Here is a 27,449-nt window from a genome sequence, read left to right on the forward strand (position 1 = left end):
TTGTTTGCCACAACTTGAAAATGTTAACACATGTTGGAACACCCACACCCAAAGCCAATTGTATTCATGACTTCAAAATCAATTAACTGCACTACATATCATTCACTTTTGATAAATATTAAAACATTTGTTCAGCATACATCAAAACAAATGTTTCAATATCTGTTAAATAAGTGTGATTCTTGTTATTCTACAAACTTTCTGTGGTATATGGAAAATGCTGAATCTTGCAAAAGCTTTCCACATGTCCTACTGTATGCATTCCACTGGGGGGGTTGATGTTTTTCCATTTTCCACGATAGCCATGCTAGCGCCTCTGTTGGACTCAGTGGCAATGTTGGTCCACTGTTGAGTTGAAATATCTCAATATCTACTGGGTGGATTGGCATTACACATACATTGTTTTTAATTGTTAAGAAACACAGTAATTGTTGGATCCATACAACTTGGGTACATAAAGCACCATCATCATGTCAGATTTAACTTTGTCCCGTGCTGGGTTCATGACCATGTAAAACTAATGACATTCCCATTAGCCTCAACTGTACTTTTTGTTTAGTGCTAATCAGAAAAAGTTAGCATGCTCATGTGCTGCACTATGATGGTAGACATAACCTGCTAAACATCTACATGTTAGCATTCTCATCATGAGCATGTTACTATGCTGATGTTAGCATTTAGCACAACCTCACAGAGCCCTTAGCATGACTGCATGACTCTGAGGCTTGTTTGGAATTCTTATCCTGATATCGGCAACATGTCAAGTCATGCATAATGAGAAATTTGCACGTAGGTATGTTTCATTGCAGTTTAATTGTCTGTGTTTATCATTGTTAACATAGCAGCTCAGGTCATCAACGCTGACATGTAGCAACAGAGAATAATGTTGTTAACTGCAATGATCTGTCTTGTTAAGAGCTCAAACTTAATCTGCTTTAGATGTGGTGCACATGACATGCGTCCAGCCTGAACTGACCTTGCTGGAGAAAAGCCCCTGGGGTATAAACCCTAGACCAACATTGCACAACATCACAGCAATATTTGGATTCAGAATTAGTTAGCAAGATGGTGAAATGAGATGAAAATAACTGTAATCAGATATCAGCTTAGCAATTGCAGTGCAATGCTGTTATTTCCCAGGTTTTACCCAACATACCACATGATCCAGCTGAAAAATATTTACATTGAGCTGGAAAGGGGGGGAAATCAGTCACTGAACTAACAGACAGCTATCCTCTATGAATTACTCTAATTTATATCATTAACTGAAGGTGGCTATGCCTCTCTGCATGTGAGCTGCTGGGAAGCATTTTCTTTTTCCATCTCCCTCAACAAACTATTCCTTTAAGCTCAGATCCAGTTTCTTTCCAGTCATGCAACATTAACTGCACTTTAAAAATCAGTAGCTTGATGTTCATTCTCACAAATTAGGCCATTAACGTCATTGGTGTGCCAGGAACAGCACTCACATTTTGATGCCAATGTATCAATGAAAGCTTAAAGAGTGAGTTCCTCTTTTATAACCACCTCAGCCCTTTTTTTTGTTTTGAAAAGGATCACTATGGATCTCTGGTACCTCGATGACTTCCAGAAAAGTTAAAAACCTGGAACACTTTTGCAGGATGTTTTCAGCAATGAAGAAAAAAAAACAATCAAAAAGAAGTGACCACACTCCTCCAGCTTATGTTCACTTTAACCAGTGTTTTATTTCTACACAATAAATGACAGCAAAATGAACATGATACTCATCTTTATGACTCTTCCTTATGAAAATATAGTACACATCAGACATGTTTTGCCATGTACCAGAGCACCAAAAATATATATAATTGCAACTGTGAAAACAGAGAGAAACATCAACTGAAACATAAAAGTCCAATATGTTGTATATGTGCCTGAAAAAGTGCATACTGTGTAAGAACCAAAGAGAGAGGAGGCCATCAGAGGGTGGGAGGGACTACTGAGTCTGATGGCTACCTTTACAGTGTTGGTGAAATTCTCAGCAAACACAAAGGCATTGGGATAAGACTCAACAATATACAGTATGGAGCGAGGGGGAAAAAAATGAAAGCTGGTGGCTGGTGACAGACAAATTTAAAATTAACTTTTAAATGCATAACAAAGATCAATCAAGTTTGATTATGTGGATCAATTTAAACAGACTCCTAAGACCAGAAATGACCATTATGATTTTATTCATCTTGACAACAAATAAATAATTTATGACTCAATGGATAAATTCATGGTTTAGACAACTGACAACAGTGCTTGTACTAAGCCATTATGAACAAATAAATGCTGACAGCAAGTGGTGTGGTAAAGCATCACAGGTCTTTTTTTTTTTTTTTCCTTTCTTCTGTCTTGCAGGTGATACTTTGACACAATGCACAACATATTCACGGTTCATCTCTTTGTATAATAGTTATGATAAAAATCAATCCAAGAGCTACTCCCAAACAGTTAGTACATGGTTTGCAAATACAATCATCATATAATATTATTATTTACATCTTAAAATATATTTGTTGAGCAATCGGGTACGAAACATCGCAGTAATACCACTAGATATCCATATAATATGTAAATACACTTTTTTTGTACTTCCCACTTAGAAAAAAAGGACAATTCACCTTTTTTTATTTATTGAGGGATTAGGAAATAGACATAAGTGGACCATTCAATAACCAGAGGCCTGTGAGAGGTACTTTATGTGTTACAATACACAAAGAAAAGTCTTACAACAAGATGGCACATCAGTATTTTTCTCCACAATGATCTGAGCAAAAATATTAGGGCTTCAGAGACTCTTTCTTATTCTCCCCATCGCTTTGTAATGAGTTAGACACTACAAAGTTTCTGCCATTTTTAGACGAGCAATACAACAACCAGGTGTTAAATTAGAAACAAAGGAGCGACTGTTGGTGGAAAATGTGGAGAGGTATCAAAGCTTGTCAAAAAAAGACTGCTACACAAATCATATTATGTGATAAGCATAGGCGCTAGGTGAGGAGAACTGTGTTCCTTCAGCCTAACTTCAAAAGGCTCTGTAAGCTGGGCAAACATCCTCTCGCATTTTCACAGGGCCAGCTTGACCCTGGCAGCCCTGTGCAGGCATACCTGACAGTGACAGATGAGGCAGTGTGTCGAGGAGTGGGGAGGTGGAGGTAGGAGGGGTGAGGGAGGGGGTGGTGGGAGTCCCAGAGAGGGATGGCTGCCACCCCCGGGAGAAACTCTGACTCATTGGCCTCGGCTTGTTGCCAGTCAGCGCTGGCCACCCCTGGCCCAGGGGCAGCCTCTGTGAGTACACATTTTCACACCTGGACAAATAGCAAGACAGGCCAGAAAAAGCAGCCCACCCATCCCTACCTCTCTCCCTGCCCACCTTCTACTTTTCCCCCGATCCAAGAACACTCTATCTGGGGCACCATCGGCTGCCTTCTGACCTCCAGTCCTTCTTTTCATTAATTTCAGATCCCTCTCTTTGCCACTTGTCCATTTTCTCCTGCCCTCAGCTGGCTGTGTACATATATTCCTTGTGCCTTACGCTGGTCTCTCAAAACATTATTTGCTATATGGATTTATGTACTTGACCATTATATACTTGGTTCTCTTTCACACCTTCTTCTACGTATGGCTAATGTGTGCATTTAAAAAAATAATAAGCAAATAAAGAAAAAAAAATAAACTTTACATTCTGGTTTTAAAGGAAAACAAAAAGTTCCACTGCACTCAGTAACATTTGAACATGTGGTGAATCCTCATTGGATGCAAGCAGTGTCCATCTACACTTAATGACCAATGAGACAAGTTCTTGTGTGGTTGTGGGCCTGAAGTGTACTGTATGTCTGATCAATGCTTGACAGCACTGATCACAACAGAGTGTGAAGACAAAATGACAGTTTTGACTCACAACCAATAATGTTTTTGTTATAAGAACAATGTAAAAAATAACTTACATGGACATTAAATATAACTTAAAAAAGTATAACACTCTCAATAAATAGTTCTACTATTTACACCATTGTTATGAGACGCAAAAATGTCACTAAAATACCAAAAATATAGAAGCAGCAAACATTACAGGCATGAGGTACAGCAAGGGATCCTGTGATGACTACAGTAGAGAGGTGATGTCCTCATCCAATGCGTAATCTTATACTTCCTTCCATGAATATCTTTGTTAGCTATGGCTTATGGGTACCTTCTCCAATATTAAGAATATAATTTTTCAAGTTGACATGATGTCACATTCTGTAGCCGTTCTGATAGTTTGTTTTGGTATCCAGACATTGACTCATGATACAAGTAATTGTTGAGGCTGATAGTTCTAAGTTAGTATGTGGAAGCAACAACAGGTTATGTTAACTCTTTTATAGAATGAAGGGAAGGATTCATCCATTCAAACGGCTAGAATGGCTTTCCAGTGACCTCAATGGCAGATGATGAACCACTGTACTGCATGTCATTGGCATAGTGTAGTGATTGCAGATCAGTCTCTCCCCACTGGTAACTGTTCTATGTAAAGCAGCAGTATCTGGAGTACTAATATTACGTATAATTTGATAATATCAACATAATACAAGTTTTTTTTTTTTACCAGGGCTATATTTTTTTTTCATATAAAGTGTTAAATGCAATCTTTGAAGATGATGTAGACTTTACAATGTCCTTACAAAGTTTCATATTTCATAAAAGTTACAAAGTCTTTCAAGAGTCCCTTTTTTTTCCTTCATTTACGCTTTTCCTTCCCCTTTGACATCTCTTGTCTGCCAAAATGTACACCTTAAACTAAGATGATATATTACACACACATCAGGGCAAAACAAAAGACAAACAAATGTGCAGTCTAGTTAGACCTTCAATATGTTACCATTTCTAATGTATTGATGTGTACCCTTTTTTTGGTTTGGGGGGGGCTGTATGGATGATGGATATATGGTTCATAGTGACAATACCTCCCTACATCATTGATAACATCGAATGCAAAGTCAGTATAGGTTCCAGAGGAGTATGGCCAGATACAAATAAAACAAATGGCAGGAAAGCTAATAGCAACACAGGGAGTCAAACGACCTAATATCATACAGTTTGTTTCAGATCACCATTCTGACAATAGCAGCTTCTAAACATTTTTGAAAGATATACTTTATCTTCTTACATGGAAACTAAAAGTGCAGTAACTGAGGTCAATAATACAAACACTGATTAAATATGACATTTTGTAAAAATGAAGTACATGAAAACAAAAAACCTAAAAACATTTTTCAACACTCCTGTCCATAAAGAACATATAGTAATATTTACATGATTTTTTTTTAGGTTTTTCTTCGTATTTGGTGGAAAATAATACCTTCTCACTTTCTCTGCATGTTGTGGTATTGTCTTAGTTCTTCACTAACATTGGTTTGAAAATGACATGAAATTGGTCTTACATTGCCACTTGTACAGTGTGTTGTGTACAATGATTTATGAGAATGATCTGGAATGCTATAGCAGCCTAATATGAGTCAGAGGGACTGTGCCATTGGCCCAAATGAAATGAAAAGGCATAATCATGCTGATTGTAACCATGACTATGGTTGCAGCCAAATAAGAGCAGCAAAGTTTGGACCAATATGCCAAGTAGCCTTCTTTATCAAATGTGCATGAGAAAAAACTAGTGTATGTGTGTCTTGAATGAAGAGTAACAAAATACAAAGCTACTGTAGCAGCCATATAATCTACAGAAGTTAATTGGTGGGGACGGACACCCAAGTTCACAATACTGAAAAGTGCTGATCAGAGCAACCAAGTGCACTTTTTACTGCAGAGACAAATTAAATTAATTAAAATTAAATTAATCACTTAAACACAAGACCCAGTAGAGAATCTTAGGGACCTTTGATCATATTGTGACTGCAAATGCTGTGTTGACATATACATCCAAATGTCATTTTCATGTACAACGTTGTTGCCTGCAGAGCTACAGCTGAGAGTCCAATACTACCAGGAGGGGAGAGAATGAGAGATATGTGTGTATGCATTCGTTCTTTCGTGTGTGTGTGTGTGTGTGTGTGTGTGTGTGTGTGTGTGTGTGTGTGTGTTTCTGTGTGTGCGTGTGTGTGTGTGTGTCAGATGTGGTCTCCTTCCATCTACACTCATTTCACTAAGAGCCATGGCCTTTATCCATCCTGTACTCTTGTGTGACTGTGCTATGCAGAACTGTGCGATCAAAAAAGCCACAGACTCCTGACAAGCATTGACTACATTCTGAACAGGGCCGGGATAATTTTACTTTCAGTTTAAACATTTTGAATCAGTGCTTGAGGTAACAAAGTTCTTATCAAGCGCCATGAGGGAGGAGTTCTTACTGAAACTAAAATCAACCCAACCCGAAGTGAGGTGTTATTGATGACATTCTTTAAGTCGTGATCAATGTATGTAGTATTTTTCTTGGGCAGGTTAAACGGGAATGACAAGTGAGGTTCTGGGTTTTTTTTTAAAGTTCTTAGTGCATTTCATACGTGGTGCTGTCAACATTTGTTCTCTAAAAGTATTATGGACCAACATGCAAGCGTGAATGAATGCTATAAAGAGGTACTGTAAGCAGCAAGGCAGACAAAGCTGTCTAACCCTATTAGATATCATGACGTGAAGATGGCAAGTAGCAGCAAACACAGTAGCAGAAGCCATGCTAAAAATGTTTAAATTATGCATTCAGGATTTTGCTCTAAGTATAAAATTGTCTTAGGAAATTGTGTCTGTGGTTGGTCAACAATTAGTCGACATTGTTTGTGTGTGTTTGTGCATTTTATTTTGGCTTTTGTGTTGAATGTGTGGCTTGAAACTTAACAATATGGCTGTCTCATTCCCCACCAAGCTAGGAATAACCTGTATACCCTCTGATGTGCCTATGAAGAAACATACTTTACTGAAAAGGACATAGAGATACAGAATGTCTGACCAGTTTGAAACCAGGAATGATATAAGCACAAACTTCTAGCCCCTTCAAAATGGTGTTTAACATGCCTTCAAAGTGTCTGAGGATTATTTTTAACATTTGTCTTGATTTCCTTCATATTTGCAAAACACAGAGCCAACATCAACACAATCCTCCACTTGCACATTTTGATTTACCTTTGGTTCAATCATGTGACTGTAGAGCAAGGTCACTAAAATAGACACTGAAGCCAGCACAAAACTGAACAAAAGGCATGCTACCTAGGCTTGGTTATGTTTTTGTTTAGGTTTTTTTGTTTGTTTGTTTGTTTTCTTATTCTTTCAAAAAAAAAAAAAAAAAATCAGTTTCATGTAATTTATTTTTTTTCTCCTTGCTATATATGTTTTTTTTAAGGATGATATTGCAGGGTTACTTTCCTTTTAGCTGACAAATGAAGTTTTCTGTGGAGTCTCATGAGTCCCAGCCTCTATTCTAGAACTTTCTGTGATGTGGAGGCGGAGGCATTTCAGCTGGTTGGGGTTGCAGTATGGATGGAGAGGTATGCCCGTTAAGCAGCATGTGCAGGAAATTGGAGGCCGAGAGGAGGATGAAGGAGGGGGTCTGCCTCGGCCACTCTGGCTGTGTTGTGTTGGAGCAAGGATCCTGGGACGTTGAACAGAGGTCCCTGCTCAGGTTGGTCACCCCAGGGAGTGGACGTGTTCATCCTTTCTGTTCTCTATAGCGTTGGGATCCCGACAGGAGCACTCATCCCGTATGTCACAGGACATGGGGAATGGAATCACCTGGGTGGGAGAGAAAAAGATACTCTCATTCATAAAAGTACAATGGCTCATTGGCACAGCAATGCTTTAATATTCCAGTCAAGAGTTCAAGTTTCCAGAAACACCAAATATGTCATGCTGAAGTCCAAGGAAATATATAAAAATACGTTGTTGGTCAATGGCACCTAGAAAGAAATTAACTTTCTGATTGGACCCCCACTAGGATGACATTTCCGTTTCAAAAATTAAACCATTTTCTGATCTAACATCGCTTAAGGTTTGGCTAGATTTGAGCACAAAAACGACTGAAGCAATAGTTTGTTAAGGTTAGGGGACTTTTGTCATCATGGTCCCAATAATAACCATGTGGTTAAGTTTGGATTGTGGTGCTGATTTAAAAACACTGAATGTTTGAAATGGGTAAAGAACAGCAGCCACCCTTGTCGAATGTTTTACTGTCCATCCACCTGACTTCCTCCCTCCGTGGACTGTGTCGCTCTATAATGGCTCTAATATTCTTCCTTGGCTCCCATAATAATTATGGCTGCAAGAGGCCATTGTCTCATGGACATAAAAAATATGTTGTTAGGGCACTTGATGAAACGACTGATTCTATTGTCTCATAAAATCAATAATTTTTCCATATAATGTAATGGTGTTACCGTTACAAAGGTACTGTAGCAAGTAGAGGGCAAGTAGACAAGTCAAAGACAACTATAATCTGTGAGTCTCAGTTAGTTGTCTCAATGGAAGAAACTGCCATGTGAGCAAATTTGAAAAAACTATCAATTGTTACTGTTAATGTCACTATTTTATCTTGCTGTTGTACTATATTTGTAATATAATATTTCCAGATGACATACAAGTCAGCTAGCTTTCCTCATCTCTCTCTTGGTCAGATGCACCCACACACACGCACATACACATACACAAGCTAGCTTACTCAATTCTCTCTTCTCATAGTTGATGTAGACCAGATTGTTGCAAATATTAAACAGGTTTGAAATTAAATTGGCGTGGTTCTCATTAGACCATTTTGTAATGGGTACACAAACTCAGTGTACAAAGTGTACCTAAACTCAGAGCTAAACTGTCAACAGTCTCAACAGTTGAATTCTGTTGCAATCAGTTTAGAGCAAAAGAAGGAAAAACAATGCATGAGAGATGTGCAGTTGCAAGAAAATAATCGACACCTGCCAGCAAATTAGAAACGACAATTCTTGTCATGATATATATGTATGTGAAACTGTCATGCAGTATGATTTTTTTTCTTCTTCTTAAGTCTACTTGAAGTCCTTGCAGGAAATGTTTTGGTGCATTTGATGTTCATTAGACAATATATCACAATCTCAGAATATCAGAAACATTGATAAGCTAGTTTAGTTTGATGTCAAAGTGAAATACTGAAGGTGAAAATAGAACCGGAAGATCAGTGGCCATTGCCCCTGGCGTTTGACGTCACTGGATAACGTTGGTAATGCGTCACCAGCACCAGCTGCTGCTGCCTTGTCTGCTCGCCTCTCGGGGGGCCTGCTTCAGCTGTTTGGGTACACAAAATGTGTCCCCCTTCTCCGGGCCAAACAAGGAACACATGTGGTCCAAGTCATGGAAGGCAGGCAGCAGACCAAGGGCATGTCTGCATTTGTGTCCTGGTGGCTTATCAGATCAATCTATGGGTCTTGTGTGCAGTGTTGCTTTTTCTTGTTAGGGCTGTGTGGTATTGCCTTTTTTGCACAATGGATCTCCGTATACAATGTAAATGTAACAACAATACTGGCCACCGTCACCACCACAGATACTTAGTTGACAGCATGCCTAATGCCAAAGTCCGCTATTAGTTCAATGCTATTAGTGAAAGCCGTCTGGCTGCTATGGGAGGACTTGTTTTTTTAAGGGGAGGGTCATGGTGCTATTATCTGAATGTGGAGTAGTTGCTGTATAATTACCCAACTACTACTGTAATGCCATCAAACAAATTGCATCAAGAGCTAATACTATCTTGGAGGGCTAGTCAGGTAATTACTAAATGCATTAGCAAAGAATGAGAAAGAAATGAGAATTTCCCATCCACTAAAAAAAACATTCTTAACAATGGTGTCCATTATATGCTTTGGACTCTGAAGCTGACTCAGGGGGTGAGTCAGCGTCAAACTGACTAAACATATAAATCCAATTGCATCTTGTTATGGTAAAAATATTAATAGAAATCTTATTGTGAAGTTGTGACAGGTAGCTTATCTACTTCATTTTTTTTATCGGTTTTCACAGAAAAATACACACATTTCTTAAAAGGAGCAGATCCCTTTAAGCTGATTTTGATAGATTATTGTTCCTATGTGCCTAAAGGTTGTTCTGTTTCCCACAACAAGAAGATTCTAACCACCACTAAACAAGTTCCTCAGCCCAGATAATCTTCCAATAATACAGTCTTTTCTAAAAAACTAAAATTGTTTAAGGTAAGTAAAGTTTATTTGCACGGCACATTTCAACAACAAAGCAAGTTATACACATTGCTATGCTGCAAAGAGCATATATTTATTTATTTAAAATAAAAACTAAAATAATGAGCCCTACAATTAGTCTCACATTTTGTATCGGATATCAGTGTAAAATGTTATAGTTGGTGGTAAATGTAACACACCGGAAACACCACCAATGGTTTGCGAGAGTCAGTGATTTGTAGACAGCAGGTCTGAGGAATGACATGGAGGAGCATGCTAGTCACTGAGGAGCAGTGACGCAGGCTCCCCTTTGAAACTGAGTATAAAGTAAGTTGTGTGTGGGTGTTCCTAATGTGAGGGCCAGGTGGGCAGTGCCCGGACTCCTCTGAGAAAATGAGGCCTGCATGTGACGACTTTACAAGCCCAGGGCCGGACACACTTCAGAAACAGCTGTCAACCGCATGAGCAGTGTTTCCTCTGTGGTATTTTGAAGCCAAGAACACAGGGCTCCTCGCTCCTACCTGATTCTTTCTCAGGGTGAAAGTGTGAAACTGAGAGATACTATAATTAAACTGTCTCCTTTTAGAGTCTCTTCCTTACTTTACCTCGCCTTACTACTTCTCTCTCTTGCAGCACACATCCCCACTACCCCTCCCACTCCCCCTCTACACCTCACTTTCCCTCCAAGGCCACTGTTTATCTCTCTATCTAGAAAATGAAGGTGGGTGGCAAATTTGACATGGTTTCCTTTGACCTTGACCTCAAGGGTGGCTGGCCAGCTGCCACATCTGGCCCTGACTTGAGGTTCTTGCAGGGTGGCTGGGAAATGAGACTGGCTGGCCTTGTGGGCCTGGGGGCCCTAATGCTGCCCCATGTCCCAGGGCTAGAGGAGGGCTGGGGGTGGACACCCACTAACAGCAACATGAAAGCCCTTCTGAAGAACGCAGACCTTGTCAGAGCCCCATCCTTCCATCTCAGGAACAGGTCAAAATAACACAGAGTTCCTCTCATTTCTGTGTGTGCAGTATGTGCGTGTCAGCCTGTGCTTAAAGGGAAGAAGGTGTGTAAGGGGCACAGGCCTGAGGAAAGGGGTGCTGGCTGATGTAGGGACGAATAACACACTGTTCCTTAGCAAGTAACAGTTGTTATTAGAGTAAAAATATATATTAAGAAACATTTTATGGAATACAGTTCAACTTTGTTTTTTCTTAGGGTGTTTTTCATATCAATTTAGGAAGTTAGGGAGTAGTGAGCTGTGCTTTGACCAACTCATGCACCTACAGTCTCATGATTCCAAACAACATTGCATGACAGCACTGTCACTTGGTCCTGGCATATCGCAACAGTTAAATCAGTTAAATCAGGAACCAATCAAGCCAAGCCAGAACATCTGACAAACATCTAAAGTTTTTGAGGAAAAACATATATATACTGTATACTTCAAACTTGAACACATGTCTAAATGAGAGGGTCAGAAACAGAGCGTGAAGAGAGAGTTTTAATGGAGAAGATTAGGAAGGAGAAAGAGCAACTTCAGAGCAAAAGAACACATAACTGAGTTTGGCAAAATAAGTGCAAGCACTTGGCATCAGCTAACAGCCAAAACTCCTAAAAACTGTGGGGAGTGTGTGCCCCCCACCCTGGTGTGTAACTACCTTTGCTCAGCTGTGTAGAAAAGCCCTGCTCCTCCCTCCACAGTATCCTTCCATCCCCTCCCACTCAGATGCATTTTGGAATAAAGGAAACTATAGCATTCTACTGCTTATTTAATGATTATCCATAAGCATTGCATTGAAATGACTGGACAAAAAGAGAGAAAGAAGGTAAGAGAGCATCTCTTAATGCCATGACCAAAAAAAATCACCCTACTGCATGTATGGGTGCTTGGTCCTATCTGTGCCTCAGCCCCTTTCTCCCCTTTAACTGCCCTGGCAGAGCCTTGGCAACAGAAAATAAAGTCACCTTAGATGCCCTCAGACATTTAAAAAATAAAGAGCTGTTGATGGCATGCACTTTTGGCATTCAGCTATGTGGATATTTGATGTAGAACGTGTTAGGGCAGAAAATTCTCCATCTATCAGTCTGTAATAGCTCCAAAAGATGGTCTGAAGGAAAGTTTTTGTATGGATTATATAGGAATTTAAATTCAAATCTGGCAACAGCCAAAAAAACAAAAGAAGAAAATGGCATTTGAGATGTTATTTTGAAAGGGCTTTGTCTTTGTTAATCAACCAACTGAGACAGAGAGGTTAAGTGGTCAGCTGTGGCTATGGTGGCTATCACGGACCATCAGCTTAAACATAAACATCAGTCGTAACACATAGCAAGTCACGTAACGAGCATACTTGTGCCAGACTGAGAGTTGTAAACAGGGGTGAGGGACTGGGAGGGATTTCAGCACTTACCCAAGACCCCACCACCAACGCAGACAGAAAAACTTACAGGCACATTTAGAAAAAGTTGTTTTAGAGAGGCCAACTCATATAACTATATAATCGGTGCCCTCTGCGCACTGCTTCCAGCATCCAAGAAAGGAATTCCTTCCAAACTTGGGAGGGGGGACCTACAAAAGGGTCTTGCGCAGGCAACCCTCAGAAAGGCATACTCCATACCCTTTCCTCCTCTCCTCCCTGCCTCTCCAAATCCAGCCAACAGCTTGCAACTATTAAGGGGAGATCCTGCGGTGACCTTACGTGCAGCCAGTCCTTGCACCTTCAAAGCTCCTGGGGTGGAATAATACACAGCAAGTCATCCAGAACTCCTTAATACACAAATCTCTACCAAAATAAAAGTCGGGAGAAGCATATGCTGGGAAGGGGAGTTAAAGTAAATGGGCAGCTGAGTTCCATTGCTTTTCACAATACTGCTCCTTTTTCTCTTTTTTTTCCCTCCTTCCTCAGTTATTTAGCTCTTATCAGGTTAATCTCTGAGCTGAAAAAGAAAAAAAGAGAAGAGGAGAAGAAGGAGGAATCTGGAAAACTTTAATAATTGCTAATGACCTAATTCCTACAATACAATTTAAGCTTGTTTGGAAAGAAAATAAATTATCCAATTGTTCTATCTGGAAAAAAATTATTGCATTCCAGAAATTCAGATTTTTCATATTGAACTGTTGAATAATTTCAGACTTCAGAGGCATGGCGTTTGATGTTGGGAAACAAAATAATAAACTATCATGCAACTGCTGTAAAGAAGTCACTGAAGCATCTTCTGCTAAGGAGGGATGAGCAGATGTTTTCATCAGTGTGTTTTATCTCCCCCATCAGTGAACTGAGGACATAACAGTCGTAAGAACATAAGAACATAAGAACATTTGGTTTAAGGTCACAGAATAAACAAGAGAGGCAGATTTTTGTTTTTTTCTGACCTTTGGAATTTTAAAAGAACAAAAATATATATGACTAGGGAATGATGAGGTAGACTGAAAGTCTATTGTAAAATTTTATTTTGTCCTGTTTTTCTCCCTTTACCTCATTACCAAAGATCAGAGGGAAATAGTTGATGTAAAAGGTTTTGGCAGAGGAACAAATAGGAGGTGTGTCTGTGTGCGTGTGTGTGGTTGTATGAAAGGGGTCATATCATTCTTCTAATGTGCTGTGTCACAACACACTGGGGACAACAACACTGAGCTAGACTCCCACTGAGTCACCAGACCTCGTATGCATAGCAGCTGATGGCTGGTGTGTCTGTTCATGTGCTGTATGTGTATGTGAGTGAGAGAGAGGGAGAGAGACTGTGAATGAGTATCTGAAAGTGAATGAGTGGGAAAAAGACTGAATGAGAATGACAGAGTGAATGAGAGGGGCTAAGAGCGAAAGAGTTGGTGCGTATGTGCTTTTTCATTAGTCTACCACAGGCCTGTCTGTAAAATGTTGCTAGAATTTGCTGTTGCTATCATTTAAAGACACTATACTGCAGATGCAGGTATTTTTTCCCCAGAAAGAGCAGATAAAATCCTAAGAGACATGTGGTATGGTTTACCTACTCAGAAATAGACGTCAAACATATTTATATCTAAATTAGGTGAGTAATTTGTTTAGAAATCCAACATTTTTAAGCTATAACAATGAAATCCAACCAATCCAACCCTACAAATAACTGAATTTATTATTTGCACTTTCTATAAATCTATTTTTGCTTTAGTCCAGGGCCAGCAGTAGACCTATTACGTACACAGTAAGAACACAAATGTCAGGACCAGCAGTAAATCACAATCAGAAATACTTTAATAACCCAGGGGGAAATTACTTGTAAACTCGTAAATACAGAAAATTCATCATTGACATTAAATGACCTCCACTGTGACACAGACAAAAGAATCTCTAACAACAAAATATGTGTTAAGGAACAATTAAACAAGTTAGGACAAAGTCTTCACTTGTGGTCTGGAGAAGAACATTGATTTCCAGCCAAAGAGGAAAACACTGCCTGTCTTTGTCACCCAGCAAGTGGGTTATTCAGCAGCTCAGAGGAGACAGACTGTCATAAATGAGTTACAGATTCCTTTTGTCATATATTGTGTCATTTTGTTTTGTTTTTTGAGGTTTTTATGCAACTCCGTCTTTAGTCGCCTGCCACGCATGTGTTCAGTTTGGGGAAAATCAGAATCAGGTGCAAAATACCCTGTTTCTGTTTTGACTGAGCTGATCAAATAGGGTTGACTGTGAGGATAAGCTTTGCCCGAGAGGAATAAACAACAAAATCCAAATGCATAACTAAACGCAAGTACCAGAACGATAATAAATACAGAGGAAATTTAAATGCGGACGAAAAAATATCAAAGTAACAAAATGAAGTTGTCAGGAAGGTTGTCTGGCTAATTTAAAACTGACATTCAGGTTAATTTGACTTTCACACAAATGTTTATATTAGTCAAGCTATTAAGCAACATCTGTATGCAAGCAAGCAATGTGCTCACAAACAAGCAAAAGGGATTATACCAAACATCTGGCTTTCCCCTGTTCCCATATCAAATTCAGAAATCAGCTTCATTCCTTAATGTTTCCTTTTGTTTCTCACCCACAGTAACCTTCCTCGCCCTGTGCTCCTGGCAGACGATAAATCAAGTTATGATTGGTTATTTCAGAGCAATTTTTCGTATCTTTCGGAATACTTTCCAGGGTACCCACAAGTGGAAAACACCAGCCAGACTGTTTTGCCCAAACAATGCAAGGGCACAATGCGTTTGAGTAGAATCTGGACAAGCACCCTGGGGTTCTTTAGTCTCTTTAGTTTCAGTAGTTGGAATAGAATCTGTCTTTGCTGGTTAGTACCAGGTAGGTCATTTGATCCTCCATATAGTTATTGTTTGGGCAAACTGGTAAGACTTGTTTTGGAGACACTACACTGAACATCGGCTGGACTGGCAGTGCATCATCGCCGCTGGCTCAGAAAAAACCGACATGTCGACAGCCATCAATGGGTGACATTGCGATAGGTTCAAACTTAAAACTGACGTTAGCAATACAATTTTCAGTGATGAATGTTTGTTTGGTCGTTCATTCAAACGAAGAAGTGAAGCTATTTGATTGGCTGTATGGAAACAAGTGAAAGCCTTCCAACATGAATTAAAAAAAAATAGAATATAAAAATCAGATTTTTTCCCAAAGGAGAACACAAGATGATTTACAGTGTCCTGTAGCAGGAAAAAATATATATTTTCATTGAAATTTGTCTTTAGTCTTGGATCAGCCCTAACTCCTTTTTGGGCAGTGGACCAAAGTGTCAAACCCATCAAGGAATTTCACTTTTGAACCATAGATTTCTTACTTGACATCCAAACATAAACTGTTCAGTTAAACTGACCATGCTCCCCTTTGATGTACAAAAGGACAAATCCTAACATGAACAAGACCCATGGTCTGCTCTCCCCTCGCCAAGCTCAACCTCTTGTTGCTGCAGTAATTCAATGGAGTCCAGCCTCCCATTGGGGTCTGTCAGTAAAAGTGAGTTATGCAAGTTCTGGCTGAGCCCCTGCACTGGACTGGAGCCAGAAGATGTAGAGATGAGATAGCGTCAATCAACAGCAGCAAAACCACTTCAGGAGTGAGGTCACTTCCCAGTGGGCTGCTCACCGACTTTCCTGCTGCTTTTGAACTTATACAATACCTTACATCTGATACTGAAGTTATGAATAAAGGACAAAAGCGAACTTTCTAGCCAGAGGTTGGTTATGTATCTTATGGCCAAGTAGTGCAATCAAATTTGTTTGGCCTCTTTAACCCAATTTACCCAGAATTATTTGTGATTAACTACAAAAGCCTCAGTGATCTTAATCCTGTACAAATCTGCCCATAATTTACTTGCACTGCAAATTATGAGTCAAATTACCAGACACATGGTAAATGGTGATTGATTGAATGGGGTGCAGCTTTGCGGAGGAGTGATATAGTCTCATTTCTGTGTATTACATATAACACAGACTGGCCAGGAATAATGCAGGTTTTTTTTGGTGCCAATTTCGTGATTGGAAGCTTTACAACAGTATGAGGCCATTCCACAGAAGGTTAAAGATTTAAAGTTTGTAAGTAGTAAATATGAAGTTTTGCATTATTTATTTGCTAGTCCATATACAACTCTACTATCAAAAGACTAGCCACTTAAAAATACACTATGGGCTTTTGTAATCCTGAATGAATACATTGCACAAAATGTCACTTGTGATTATACTTAATTAAAGTCCAACTGAAATCACATATAGTCATCCCTTTTTGGTAGTCAAATTAAATATTTAATTTCAGTTGGACTTTAAGAATGTGCAGGGGTATGGTGTTATACAACCTCTCCTCTAGGACACTAGAAGGGGATATTAAACCCTCAGGAAAACAATGTGGATGTGACCATTTAAAAGTGATGCAACAGTACTTTTTAAAAACCTTGTTCATCTAGCGAAGGCCATGCTTTGGTGAACTAAGGAACAAATACATCAAAGAAGCTTTCTCTGTAAAAATGCTGGAAAGACATGATTATTTCAGTCCTCATGACTAACTATCCAAAACATGCGTTAAGGATTGTGTGAAGGTGTACCGGAAACAGTCACAGTGAACTTTAAATTGTACAGTGGAAGGTGGCGAGATGTCCCTTGTACACCTACTGTATGTCTTTTTTTCCCAAAAGAGGCTCTCCAGTCTAACACACTAACGCAGCCAGTGAGACACATAGACTGCAATATAAATCGAGCCAGACATACAGTTGGATATGCCAGGAGTACAACTAAAGTCTCTCACCAGATTCACAGAAACAGGCCAGGACAGAGAAGCAGATGCTGCAGCACAGAAGCTAAAATACACTTTCAATCAGACCCCTTGCCAGCAGTTGGCTGGAATAAGCCAGACAAAGTACCTGAATTAAGAGACTTACTACAACAAAGATGACCAAACTTTTTATCATGCTCAGCTTAATGCTGAAATACAACACGGCTGAGTGTTGACAGATAAAAAAAAATATGTTTTTTTATTAATTAGAAGAGGTACAAGTAAATTATATTCCAAGTCCTTATAGTCTTGACCTTTACTCTCTGAAAGAACAAAATTTAAAATGACTACCCATTGGGTGGTGGGTGACTTCACATGAATACAGGCATACAAAGACAAATATAGACGTTTTACACATTAGGAAACTGAATACCACAGAAAAACAAAGACTATTGAGTCTGAAAACTCCCACTCTCTTGGATGTGGAATCAGTAATCTGTATACCAGTAATCTAAGGTTGGACATATGGCAAAGGAAGAATCTGTTTAGAGATGTTCCAAGAGGTAAAATACAGCAGTCTTCAACAGTATATTCCGTTCTGGTTCAATTTAAAACTTACCGAGTGTACATAAAAACATTTATCATTTATAAATGTCAAAGCTTGATGATGGCCGATCCTGCCATCATCCTCCACTGGATGCATGGCAGTGAGAAAGTGAAGTTCTAATGGGTTAGGCATAGGGAAAAGGAAAAAAATGCTCACATGTGGGAGATGGGATTTATTCCTAAGCTATGTGCGACTCCAGAGTTTGGGAACAAATACTGACTGTTGATCAGTGTGACAAGAACCAAATCCAACATCATCTCTTTGCCTGAAGGGTGAGGTTTATTGTGAAGTACAAGCAAGCCACTAACCTTCTTGGTCTTGACAGTGGATTGGCAGCAGTCTCCTCCGTCGTAGTTACAGAAGGCTCTGTTGTTGACCGCATCACAGTAGTTGTCTCCCATGAATGGCTGTACCAGAGAGAGAGTGTGTCAACTAGGCAAAATCACTGAGTGAGGAAAATGCCACCTTTAAACCGGATGATCATTTTTAAAAGGAAGATGACTGAAGAAGCCTTTTGTCGTAGTGGTAGTTTCCTCTAGAACATTTCAGGGCCCTTCAGATGGCTTTGGACAAATTTGCTGATGAATCTGATTACATTAAATTTCCCTCATCTTTCACTGTGACTTTTTAAGCCCTTAGTGGGCCTGACCCGTAAATCAAACTGAGGACACCATAAACTATTCACTGCACAAAACACTCCAATAAGGTGATTTATTGGGTGGGCCCCACCCTCTTCACTTGGGTTACCAATCAGGTTATCCAATTGGCCTAAACTGAGTAGATGATATCATTCTTGAAGCGAAGAGGAATTCTTTCACATGTTGTGTTCACATGTGACTGCACCATTTCTAGAGGCAAGTTTAGCATGTGACCGCATATTCACGTGTACAAAGATTATTGTAAGAGGTAATAGATCAGTAATTGGATCAGATTACAGTAAGTAAGTATGTCAATGAGCTGCATCAATTAGTCTGATACCAGATACTCATGTAGCAACAGCATTTTTTAACTGGCTTGCAAATAATTAAATGGCCAACAACCACCTGTGCACCCTGTGCAGGTCCTCAGCAACTGGCATCAGAAAAAAACGTAAGTGTGGACGATTACTTGCCAGTGCGTTAAAATACTACTTCATCCCCACATCAGCTAGCCTGTAGATAAGTCTAGGTGCCAATCCATTGTCTGTCCAACTCCTTGGGCCAAACACGGCAAATATGCATTTTATGAAATTACATTTGGAGGTTTATTAGGCCTGAGATTCATTTATATTAAAGCTAACTGTTGTTTCTTTGTGTGAACTACACTACACTACAACCGTCTATACTCAAATCTGGTAACATATCATATGAGATTTCTTCTTGCTTTGTTTGGTTTAGGATCAAGGAAGGTGGAAGGATTAAAGTATTAAAGTCTTATACGATAGAAAATCAGGTTCGAGTCCTTACCTCACATCCTTTGATGCAGTGGAGCAATTCTGGGTGTGGATACCATTTCAGCCCCATTGTACAGACTATACTCTGAAAGATATGACAAAAGTTGAAGTGAGAAATACTGGTGCTTTCAATGGCTTGGGTTATTTCCCAAGAACAGCTTTGCCAAGATTGTGTTCTTTTTACTTGCATTTCAGTCCACATAACTCTAATCCAGACTAAAGTCACTGGGCACTTTATGGCCGTACCCAGACAAAAACACACACACCTAAACCAGTGAAACATAGGAGTTATCAAAAGGGTTCATGCGCTACACACAGAGGATTTCATTGTGAATCCTTCTTTGATTTACACTGACCTTTTTCCACCTTAGAACAAAGCTGCATAAGTTGATTTTGACAAGATGTAACTTGATAAAAAAATGTGTTTTTTCACAACTAAGTGATGGCCCCTGGAGAGCAAAGAATTGAGAGAGAGAGAGAGAGAGAGAGAGAGAGAGAGAGAGAGAGAGAGAGAGAGAGAGAGAGAGAGAGAGAGGTAAAGAGCACCATGCTCTCAAATATCTTTCCAGAATGTTTGGAATCCCATCCTGTTCTCCCACTGGGCTTTTCATTGAAATGCAACAGAAAACATTTGTGCATAGAACGTGTACCTGCATGGGCAAATGCATTCAAGCAGGCATATACTAAATGTAAGTGTGAATGCATACATTCACATGACACTGGATGCGTATGTGTGCCTGTGCTATGTGACTGTGTGTGTATGTGTGTGTGTGTGTGTGTGTGTCTATTAGGCGTAGGGGCAGTTGTATGCGCAAGTCTACTCGAGCCAGCAGGTGGACAAGGGTTTTGTTTACAGCATCCATGTGACTCCAGACTCAGATAGTAGTGTGCATGATCAAAAGTGCCATCCACTGCAGAGGACTGGCTGACCTCAGATAGTCTATTTCTCAGACCCCCTGTGTCCAAATACCTCAAAGTTGACGTGCTTTTCTTTTGTTGCTGCAAACTAAGGTATTTTTCATTTCAGTGCTGTCAGCAAATCAATGCAAAAAAGAAAGATGGGGGGTTGAAGGTGGAGAGAAAGAACAACATAGCATCTGAGGACAACTGAGAGCTGCGGGAGTAACTGTTCTACTACTGCGATGTAGTAGCAGAATGCAGGCACATCTGTGGTGTGTGTACGTTGGTGTGAGGGCTGTAATGGTTAGACCCTGTATGAGGGAAGATTAAGCACATTTTTTGTCTTAGAGGTGAAACTTTTTGCAACTTCTGTACTTTCATTCTTTTTTTTCCCATGCTCTGCTATGGTGATGTCATCCAGAAACTCCTTCTCTTCCCCTCTCTCTCATTTTCTCTCTCACTCTTTTTTTTTCCTCTCTCAGCAAGGCCGTAAATCATGATAATCCATGATCGTGGCCTGGCCTCACCCCTCACTACGTATAGGATCCTCACCCTCTGAAGCCTCCCCGGGGCGCTGATACCACATAAAAATAGATCCCTATCTCAGCGCCACCACAGACGAGGTCATGTCATGTAGAAAATGACTAATTCCACAGCAAGCCCGACAGGGTAATTTTGCTGATAAAGGGGGAGGAGGGTGCTGGGGGCGCAGAATTGTTAGAGATAGAGGGACAGGAGAGAGAAGAGGAGGAGGTGGAGGTAAGGAAGCAGGAGAGAATTCTAAGTGGGTCACACAAAGAACCAAAATACAACTAGTTTAAAGGCAATAAATCAACATCACTTATTAAGGTGGGAAACAAACAACACTCCAACTCAGCAAAGTAGAATTAGAAAGTGGATTTGGGGACATGAATTCTCTTTTAGACACTGTATGTAGAATCCCATCCTAGGGGGGAGTTTACAAGTATGCTATGATGTACACTCCTACTTACTACACTCCTACTGTTACTACAACTGTTAGCCATAATGATTGATTTCTTTTTCCACCACGGAAGCCTCTTCCTGTTCTTGTTTCTTAATACCATTTATGACAGCCCTGTGCATTTCTTCCATCTTATATCTCAGCCATATGCGTCTGTTCTGCTTAGCCATTGGGTGTTTATTTCATTTTGAGTTGCATCTATTTTTCTGCTGCTAGAATCCAATTCATGGACCATAAAGGATTCCTTACACTTTTGATTAGTGTAACTGCAAATTTAAACATCCAACAAATGACTGAATGATTTTGCCATAAGGAAATGTCTGTCATCATTGGGATGTTTGTAATCCTTTCAGATTACTATTGGAAAAGGAGAAGCTTGTGCTTGTGCATATGTGTGCGTATGTGATGAAATTGACTCTCCTTAGCATTACGTTTGTCAAGACAGGAACAATCTATTTGTAATCTCTCAATTGATAGGTCAAAGAGGACAAAACATGACAAATATTTAAGGGTACACTACCAGCAAAAACTCTTCCTTCTCCAACCTCCTTACCCTGGTGCATGTCTAAAACACTCACCCCTCTGAAACCCTCACCCGAGCACCCTCACCTCTCTGACTTCTTTTATGCTATCCACTGCCCCCAACAACATAGCCTCGGGTCTCAAATTACCACTGAGCACAAATCATATCAATAACACAAATCCATGAAAAACAGATCATTTCATGTCCACGTGGCCTGAGCCACCCCTCTCTCCCAACATCCACCACAAAAAGCTGCTGACTCAGTGTGACTCTGAAACAAAAACAAAAGCAGTTGTAGGAAAAAAAATACAGTGAGAAATACAGTGTGTTCCTTTACTCGGCCGTGGCTTCTCTTTTCTCCTTCTCCAGTTACAAAACTTGATGCTATTTAGTAGGATCTCTCTCTGACTCCACAGCTAAAAGGGCATTAAGCTGACATAAACACTTAAAAACAAATTGCACATCATTGACATTAATCAAGTGAAATGGGGAGAGTAAAATTAGAAGAGTAGGTGTAGTCTTGTACTTTTTGCCTACTACACACACACACACACACACACACACACACACACACACACACACACACACACACACACACACACACACACACACACACATACACACACTCATATGCACACCATAGCCCTACTCCCGCCTTTGGACCCCACCCACAAGCTTCATAGAAATCCCATGGGGAATGGGGTGCCACTCATGTGTGAGTGACACTCCCACAGGGACAAGGTGTACAGTTCTGTGTGTAATGACCTCCCCCACCGTAACCTCTAACCTCCATGTTTTGCTATCTGCCAGTTTAAGCAAACAGTACTTAATCAGTACAGTCGCTGTGAGGTATATCTAAATTAACCAGTGAGCGTCATAGATTTATTTCAGAAAATTACTGCAATTACGGATGACTAGCCATTAGATAAGGTTGTAAGACTTGGCCACAGTGGTAGGGGGGGCCCCATGCTTCTGCAGGAAGCATGGGGCAGGAGGTTTTTTTATTTATTTTTTTGTCCTTTCAGGGTTATTTCAAAGACAAATACATGGGAAATTGAATGCTAAAATTACTTGCTTGTGAGTGTAGGGGAAACACTTAATTTCCAAAGATGCCTTGTAGCTTTTTATTCTTCCAATAAGGTTGTTCATATGTCATATGGAGGACGGGGATGCAAGAGGGCAGCAGCATCTTTTCAGACTTCCAACCAGAAATAGAATTAAAATGTTTGAAGGGTTGCCATGCTTCTAAAACAAACAATTCGCATGGCATCAGGCACAAAAGATAGGCACAAGCTGGCATTTTGCATTGTGGGTAATGGAGCCAGGATGTTGACTCTATGCGTGAAATTCCGTACAGCAGAGTTGTGGATCACAGAACTTTGTGAAGTGCGTCTGTCAGAGCTGCGAGGTGAACACAAAAACACGTACAAACTAACCTTGACTTTGTGCGGGTTCCTCCAGTGCTCTTTAAGTACATTGTCTACTGTCATGTTGCTAGGGAGGATCACAACATCGTTGTTACTCTCTCTGCACGTCAGCTCGCACTCCTCACCTGTGTGGATGTGTGTGAGAAAGAGAGACACAGAAAACCCAAATAAAAGTAAAGTATGCACAAACCACACCTAGATCAAAGACAAAATGACATATCCTACCCCCTCTCCCCCCTTTCACTTTCAAACAGTTATGAATTTCCGTGATATTCAGTGAACTAGGTCACATAATGAAGAACAAATTAAAATGATTAAAAACAGGACAAACTGAAATGGAATGAGTAATGCAAACAATAAAGAATAATGGCACACTTAACAAAAGCTGTGAGTAATCAGCAGTAAGAAAACTGAATTGTTATTATGAAACAGTGAATTTGTGTATACAGACCTATGCCGTGTCCTCGCTTGCATGAGTACTGTAGGCTATAATGGAGGTTTTGAGGTAAAGAACACTGGCCTTTGCTGTGTGGGCATAGGCGGAACGACCCTGTCCAGTTTCCATCCTTCCTACAGCGAATCACATTGGATGCTGCGCCCTGAAAATAACACATATATTGACTAACAAACAATCATACACATATACATTGACACGCAAACACTAGCAGGCCAAGGACATTGAGATGGCATCCCATTGCAAAGGGGGAAATACAATCCAATTTTTATCAGGCATCCAACCCACAACGCCTGAGAGGCAGAACAGATTAAAAGGTGTATACATTTCAAAAGTCTGTGGCAGCAGGACTATTCTGGAAATCAATAGCAATCTAATTAGCATGGCGTCAAATTGAGTAGGACTAAGGGAGACAGGGAGAGAGACAGGCAGTGAGAGAGAAGCATTCAGACAGTGAGGGCAGTGTAAGAAGTAAGTAGTATCAGATAAAACGGTGAGGATAGTGGGTGTATTTGGTTAAAAATGTTTTTTACTCATTAATTCTTTATCTTATCATTAGCTATCATGAGTATGTAATACCTATATGGTATTAGATAAGAATATGCTTGCAATAATGTCTCTGTAGTAGACTAATACTGCATGGTTAAGGATCTGCTAAATATACAACAAATACAAATGCTTCCTATGGATTATACAGTATTAATTTTGATTATATCTTTCACTACTTCTATGTCGTGTTCTGACCTGATAAATGTGACAAACAGTAAGGATGCAAAGAAGGGAGAAAAGGAGAGAATGTCTAATCTTTATACACATGACAAAAAGAAGACAAACATATAGGTAAAGCAAGAATAGACAGAGAGGAAAGAGATGGACAGACCTGCTTGCATGGAGCGTGCAGCAGCCTCACCGTATGGGCAGAGCCTCCTGCGGTGGCGATAGCAGTATTACCGGCAGGATCAGAGCAGTTGAGTCTGCAGACGCTGTCAAAGCGGAAGCCGTCGGTACAGTGATAGGAGCCGTGGAAGATGGGAGGTGGGGGATCACAAGTCACTGGCTCACATGCCCCCTCTAGCCAGCTGCCATCCTCCGTGCATTGGCGCTTAAACGCGCGCCTAAAAGGAAAAGTGGAGATTTATATGTTCATATAAACTGCCTTTAAAAGGAGCTGATTTCATGCCTTAAAAGCAATAGGAAACAATAATCAAACAGCTGTATTTTATTTGTCTTTCTTTACCTCTTAGGTTTGTTGGTGACATGGTAGCCTGGCTTGCACTTGTACTTGCAGAGTGTGCCCACTTTGAGGCCTGTCTCATTGCAGCGCTTGGTCTGCAGCACAGCATTGGGTACAGGAGGGGGGCTGGGCAGCGTAGCTCACAAAGAGCCTCTGGGAAGGACCACAGGCCGTCTTCTAGGCAGGTAAGAGTGTTGTTTGTACCTGAGGAAAAAAAGGAGAAAGGAATAGATGAAGGAAGCAAATTCAGTGTTAGTCAGCGAAGTTGAAAAAGGAAATCAAGAGGATAAATTAAAAAGAAACAGATGAAAATGAGTAGATTGAAGAAGAGGATATGAAACGTGCAGTTACTGAATGAATGCTCCACTATGCATCTCACCTACGAGCTGGGCAGGTTCTCGACACTGAAAGGTGCTCTTCTTGCCGTAGGTAGTGCCTTCAGGGAATTTGAAATGGGCAGGATGAACATGATATTTGTCTGGTAGACCACAGTCCACAGGCTCACAGGACACCTGTTTATTCCACTTCCCATTTGCACAGGTTATAGTCACTGAAGAGTCCGACTGGAAAATAAGACAAGATATCTTGAATGAATGTCAGATAGAGACAGATAAATGGATTACAGACCTATTTTGGAGTTGGCCATATGCATAGGTACGCGTTGACACTAGCATTAATTTGTGACATCCTCTAAATGTTTACCTCACAAAAAATGACTACAGCAATTCAGCACTCATTCTCTAATCATTGTGTAACCTAACAAAGCTCGATCAGGCTTAGTTTACTGTATGTCAGTAAGCCTCCCAGGCTATACCCAGCAGCTCAAGTAACTGCTGATAGCATTTGTAAGGTCAAGTCATGCCACTCCGACAACTGATATCCAACAACTGCACAATCAGCCCTAACATAAAACAGACTGACTTTGGTGGAAGTGTGACAACTTCTGAGAAACACACATACACAGAGGTGGAATCTTCCACAACTGGAACACCAACGTGTGGGTTTCTGAGTAATCATCATGATACTAAAAAAGAAATGAAACACACTAACTTTATAGACAAATTAGTGCAATGGGTGCATTTTTTTCTTGTTAAGCTAGCTAATGTCATTAACAATGCTTCATGGCTTAGTGGTTAACAGTAGTCAACTATGCAATTTTGCAACTTTTACTGTTTTTCTTTCATTGCAAGTTTCTCAAAGTCAAGGCAGGCTGCCTCACATTTTCAAGCCTACAGAGTGTATCCTGTGCGATTGGGCCCTTACATGTTGTTGGAATGTGGGAGGAAACTGGAGAACCCAGAGGAAATCCACACATGGGGAGTACATGAAAAATCCGCAAGAAACGGACTCAGGCCAGGAGTCAGACCCAACGGTGGTAACACCACTCTACTATGACAAACAAAGACAAGCTCAAGTCTTACAGCACAATTTAAGACCTAGTATAATAGATTAACATCCTTTCCATTCCCATTATGGAACTATCATAAAGAATAGCCCTTGATTAGAAACAGCAGCCATTCAGGAGCTATGACCTGGCAAGGTCTGACAGACTAGCCACATGTCTTGCATTAATTGTGTGTCTGTGTATAAACTTGTGTTTATACACCCTGTACACATATCAGTGTTTAACCATTCCTGATCAAGAGTGATGAGAAGATTGTGCAGAGAATATAGCATTAAGGACCCAGCATTTGCTGCTATATGAGTTCCTGGAAACAGCAGAATGTTTCCAAAACATTACATTTCAAAATGGCAATCTCTTGCTCCTGAACTTTTTTTCACCAGAAGAATTTCCTGATCTTAGGTCTATTTCCTATTAGCCTGATTCCTGTAAATTATTTGGCTTGTGGTATGATATTTGCAGAGATGAGACCAAAATGAGGAGCCAGTGCCTCATCCAAACCTCAACTGTTTTCATCCTCTTCCATTAAATAGCACCATGTAACGCAACAAGAATGCTTAAATTGATAGCAGTGCCAAGAAATCTCACAACAAAGCTGTGAGAGCTCAATCATTTTGACTTTCCTCCTCAGAACAAAAAAAAAGGGAAACCTGTGTTTTACCATGAGTTACATTCTACCCCTGTTTTGGTTAACTTTAATTACACACATCTTTTTTAAGAGTGGCCAAACTTGAAGGCCACACAAGCTGGACTCAGTTAGCATTACGTATCTATTGCTTCATAACCTTCTCTCTCTTCCCATGTATTTCTATCTTTCATCTTGATCCCATTATATTATACTGCATAACAGTATCAGGTTCCCTCAAAATAAATAAGCTCCTTTCATATTTGGATATCCAACAAAGTAACATATGCATCACATGTGAGTTCCTGCTAAAAAATCACTGGGTGTAGATTTGAATGAGTCAATCATGATGGGAGGTTGTCAACAAAGTCTGCATGGAAGAAATGTGGAAGGATCTATTCGGTGTTAATGCACTGACTGTAAATATGTGTGCAAACGGAATGTTAAGTGAGTTTGTGAAATTGTGTATCTGTGTGTTAAATTACACGTTTTGCCCATCCTAAAACATGTGTGTGTAAAACTGTGGTC

At 40.1% G+C, this 27,449-nt stretch overlaps 1 protein-coding gene across 1 annotated transcript in view; it reads right to left on the reverse strand.

Moving 5' to 3' along the window:
* Window positions 1-1,681: 1,681 nt before the first annotated feature.
* Window positions 1,682-27,449, reverse strand: part of pappaa (pregnancy-associated plasma protein A, pappalysin 1a) — an 89,729-nt gene continuing 63,961 nt past the window's right edge. The window contains 9 exon segments of the mRNA XM_051413179.1: window positions 1,682-7,722; window positions 18,251-18,349; window positions 19,388-19,459; window positions 23,216-23,331; window positions 23,658-23,805; window positions 24,541-24,775; window positions 24,898-25,024; window positions 25,027-25,098; window positions 25,274-25,457. Coding sequence (XP_051269139.1) covers window positions 7,618-7,722; window positions 18,251-18,349; window positions 19,388-19,459; window positions 23,216-23,331; window positions 23,658-23,805; window positions 24,541-24,775; window positions 24,898-25,024; window positions 25,027-25,098; window positions 25,274-25,457 — 1,158 coding nt within the window. The 3' untranslated portion in view covers window positions 1,682-7,617.

This window comes from Dicentrarchus labrax, unplaced genomic scaffold (genome assembly GCF_905237075.1).
Source record: "Dicentrarchus labrax unplaced genomic scaffold, dlabrax2021, whole genome shotgun sequence".
Taxonomy (NCBI): domain Eukaryota; kingdom Metazoa; phylum Chordata; class Actinopteri; family Moronidae; genus Dicentrarchus; species Dicentrarchus labrax.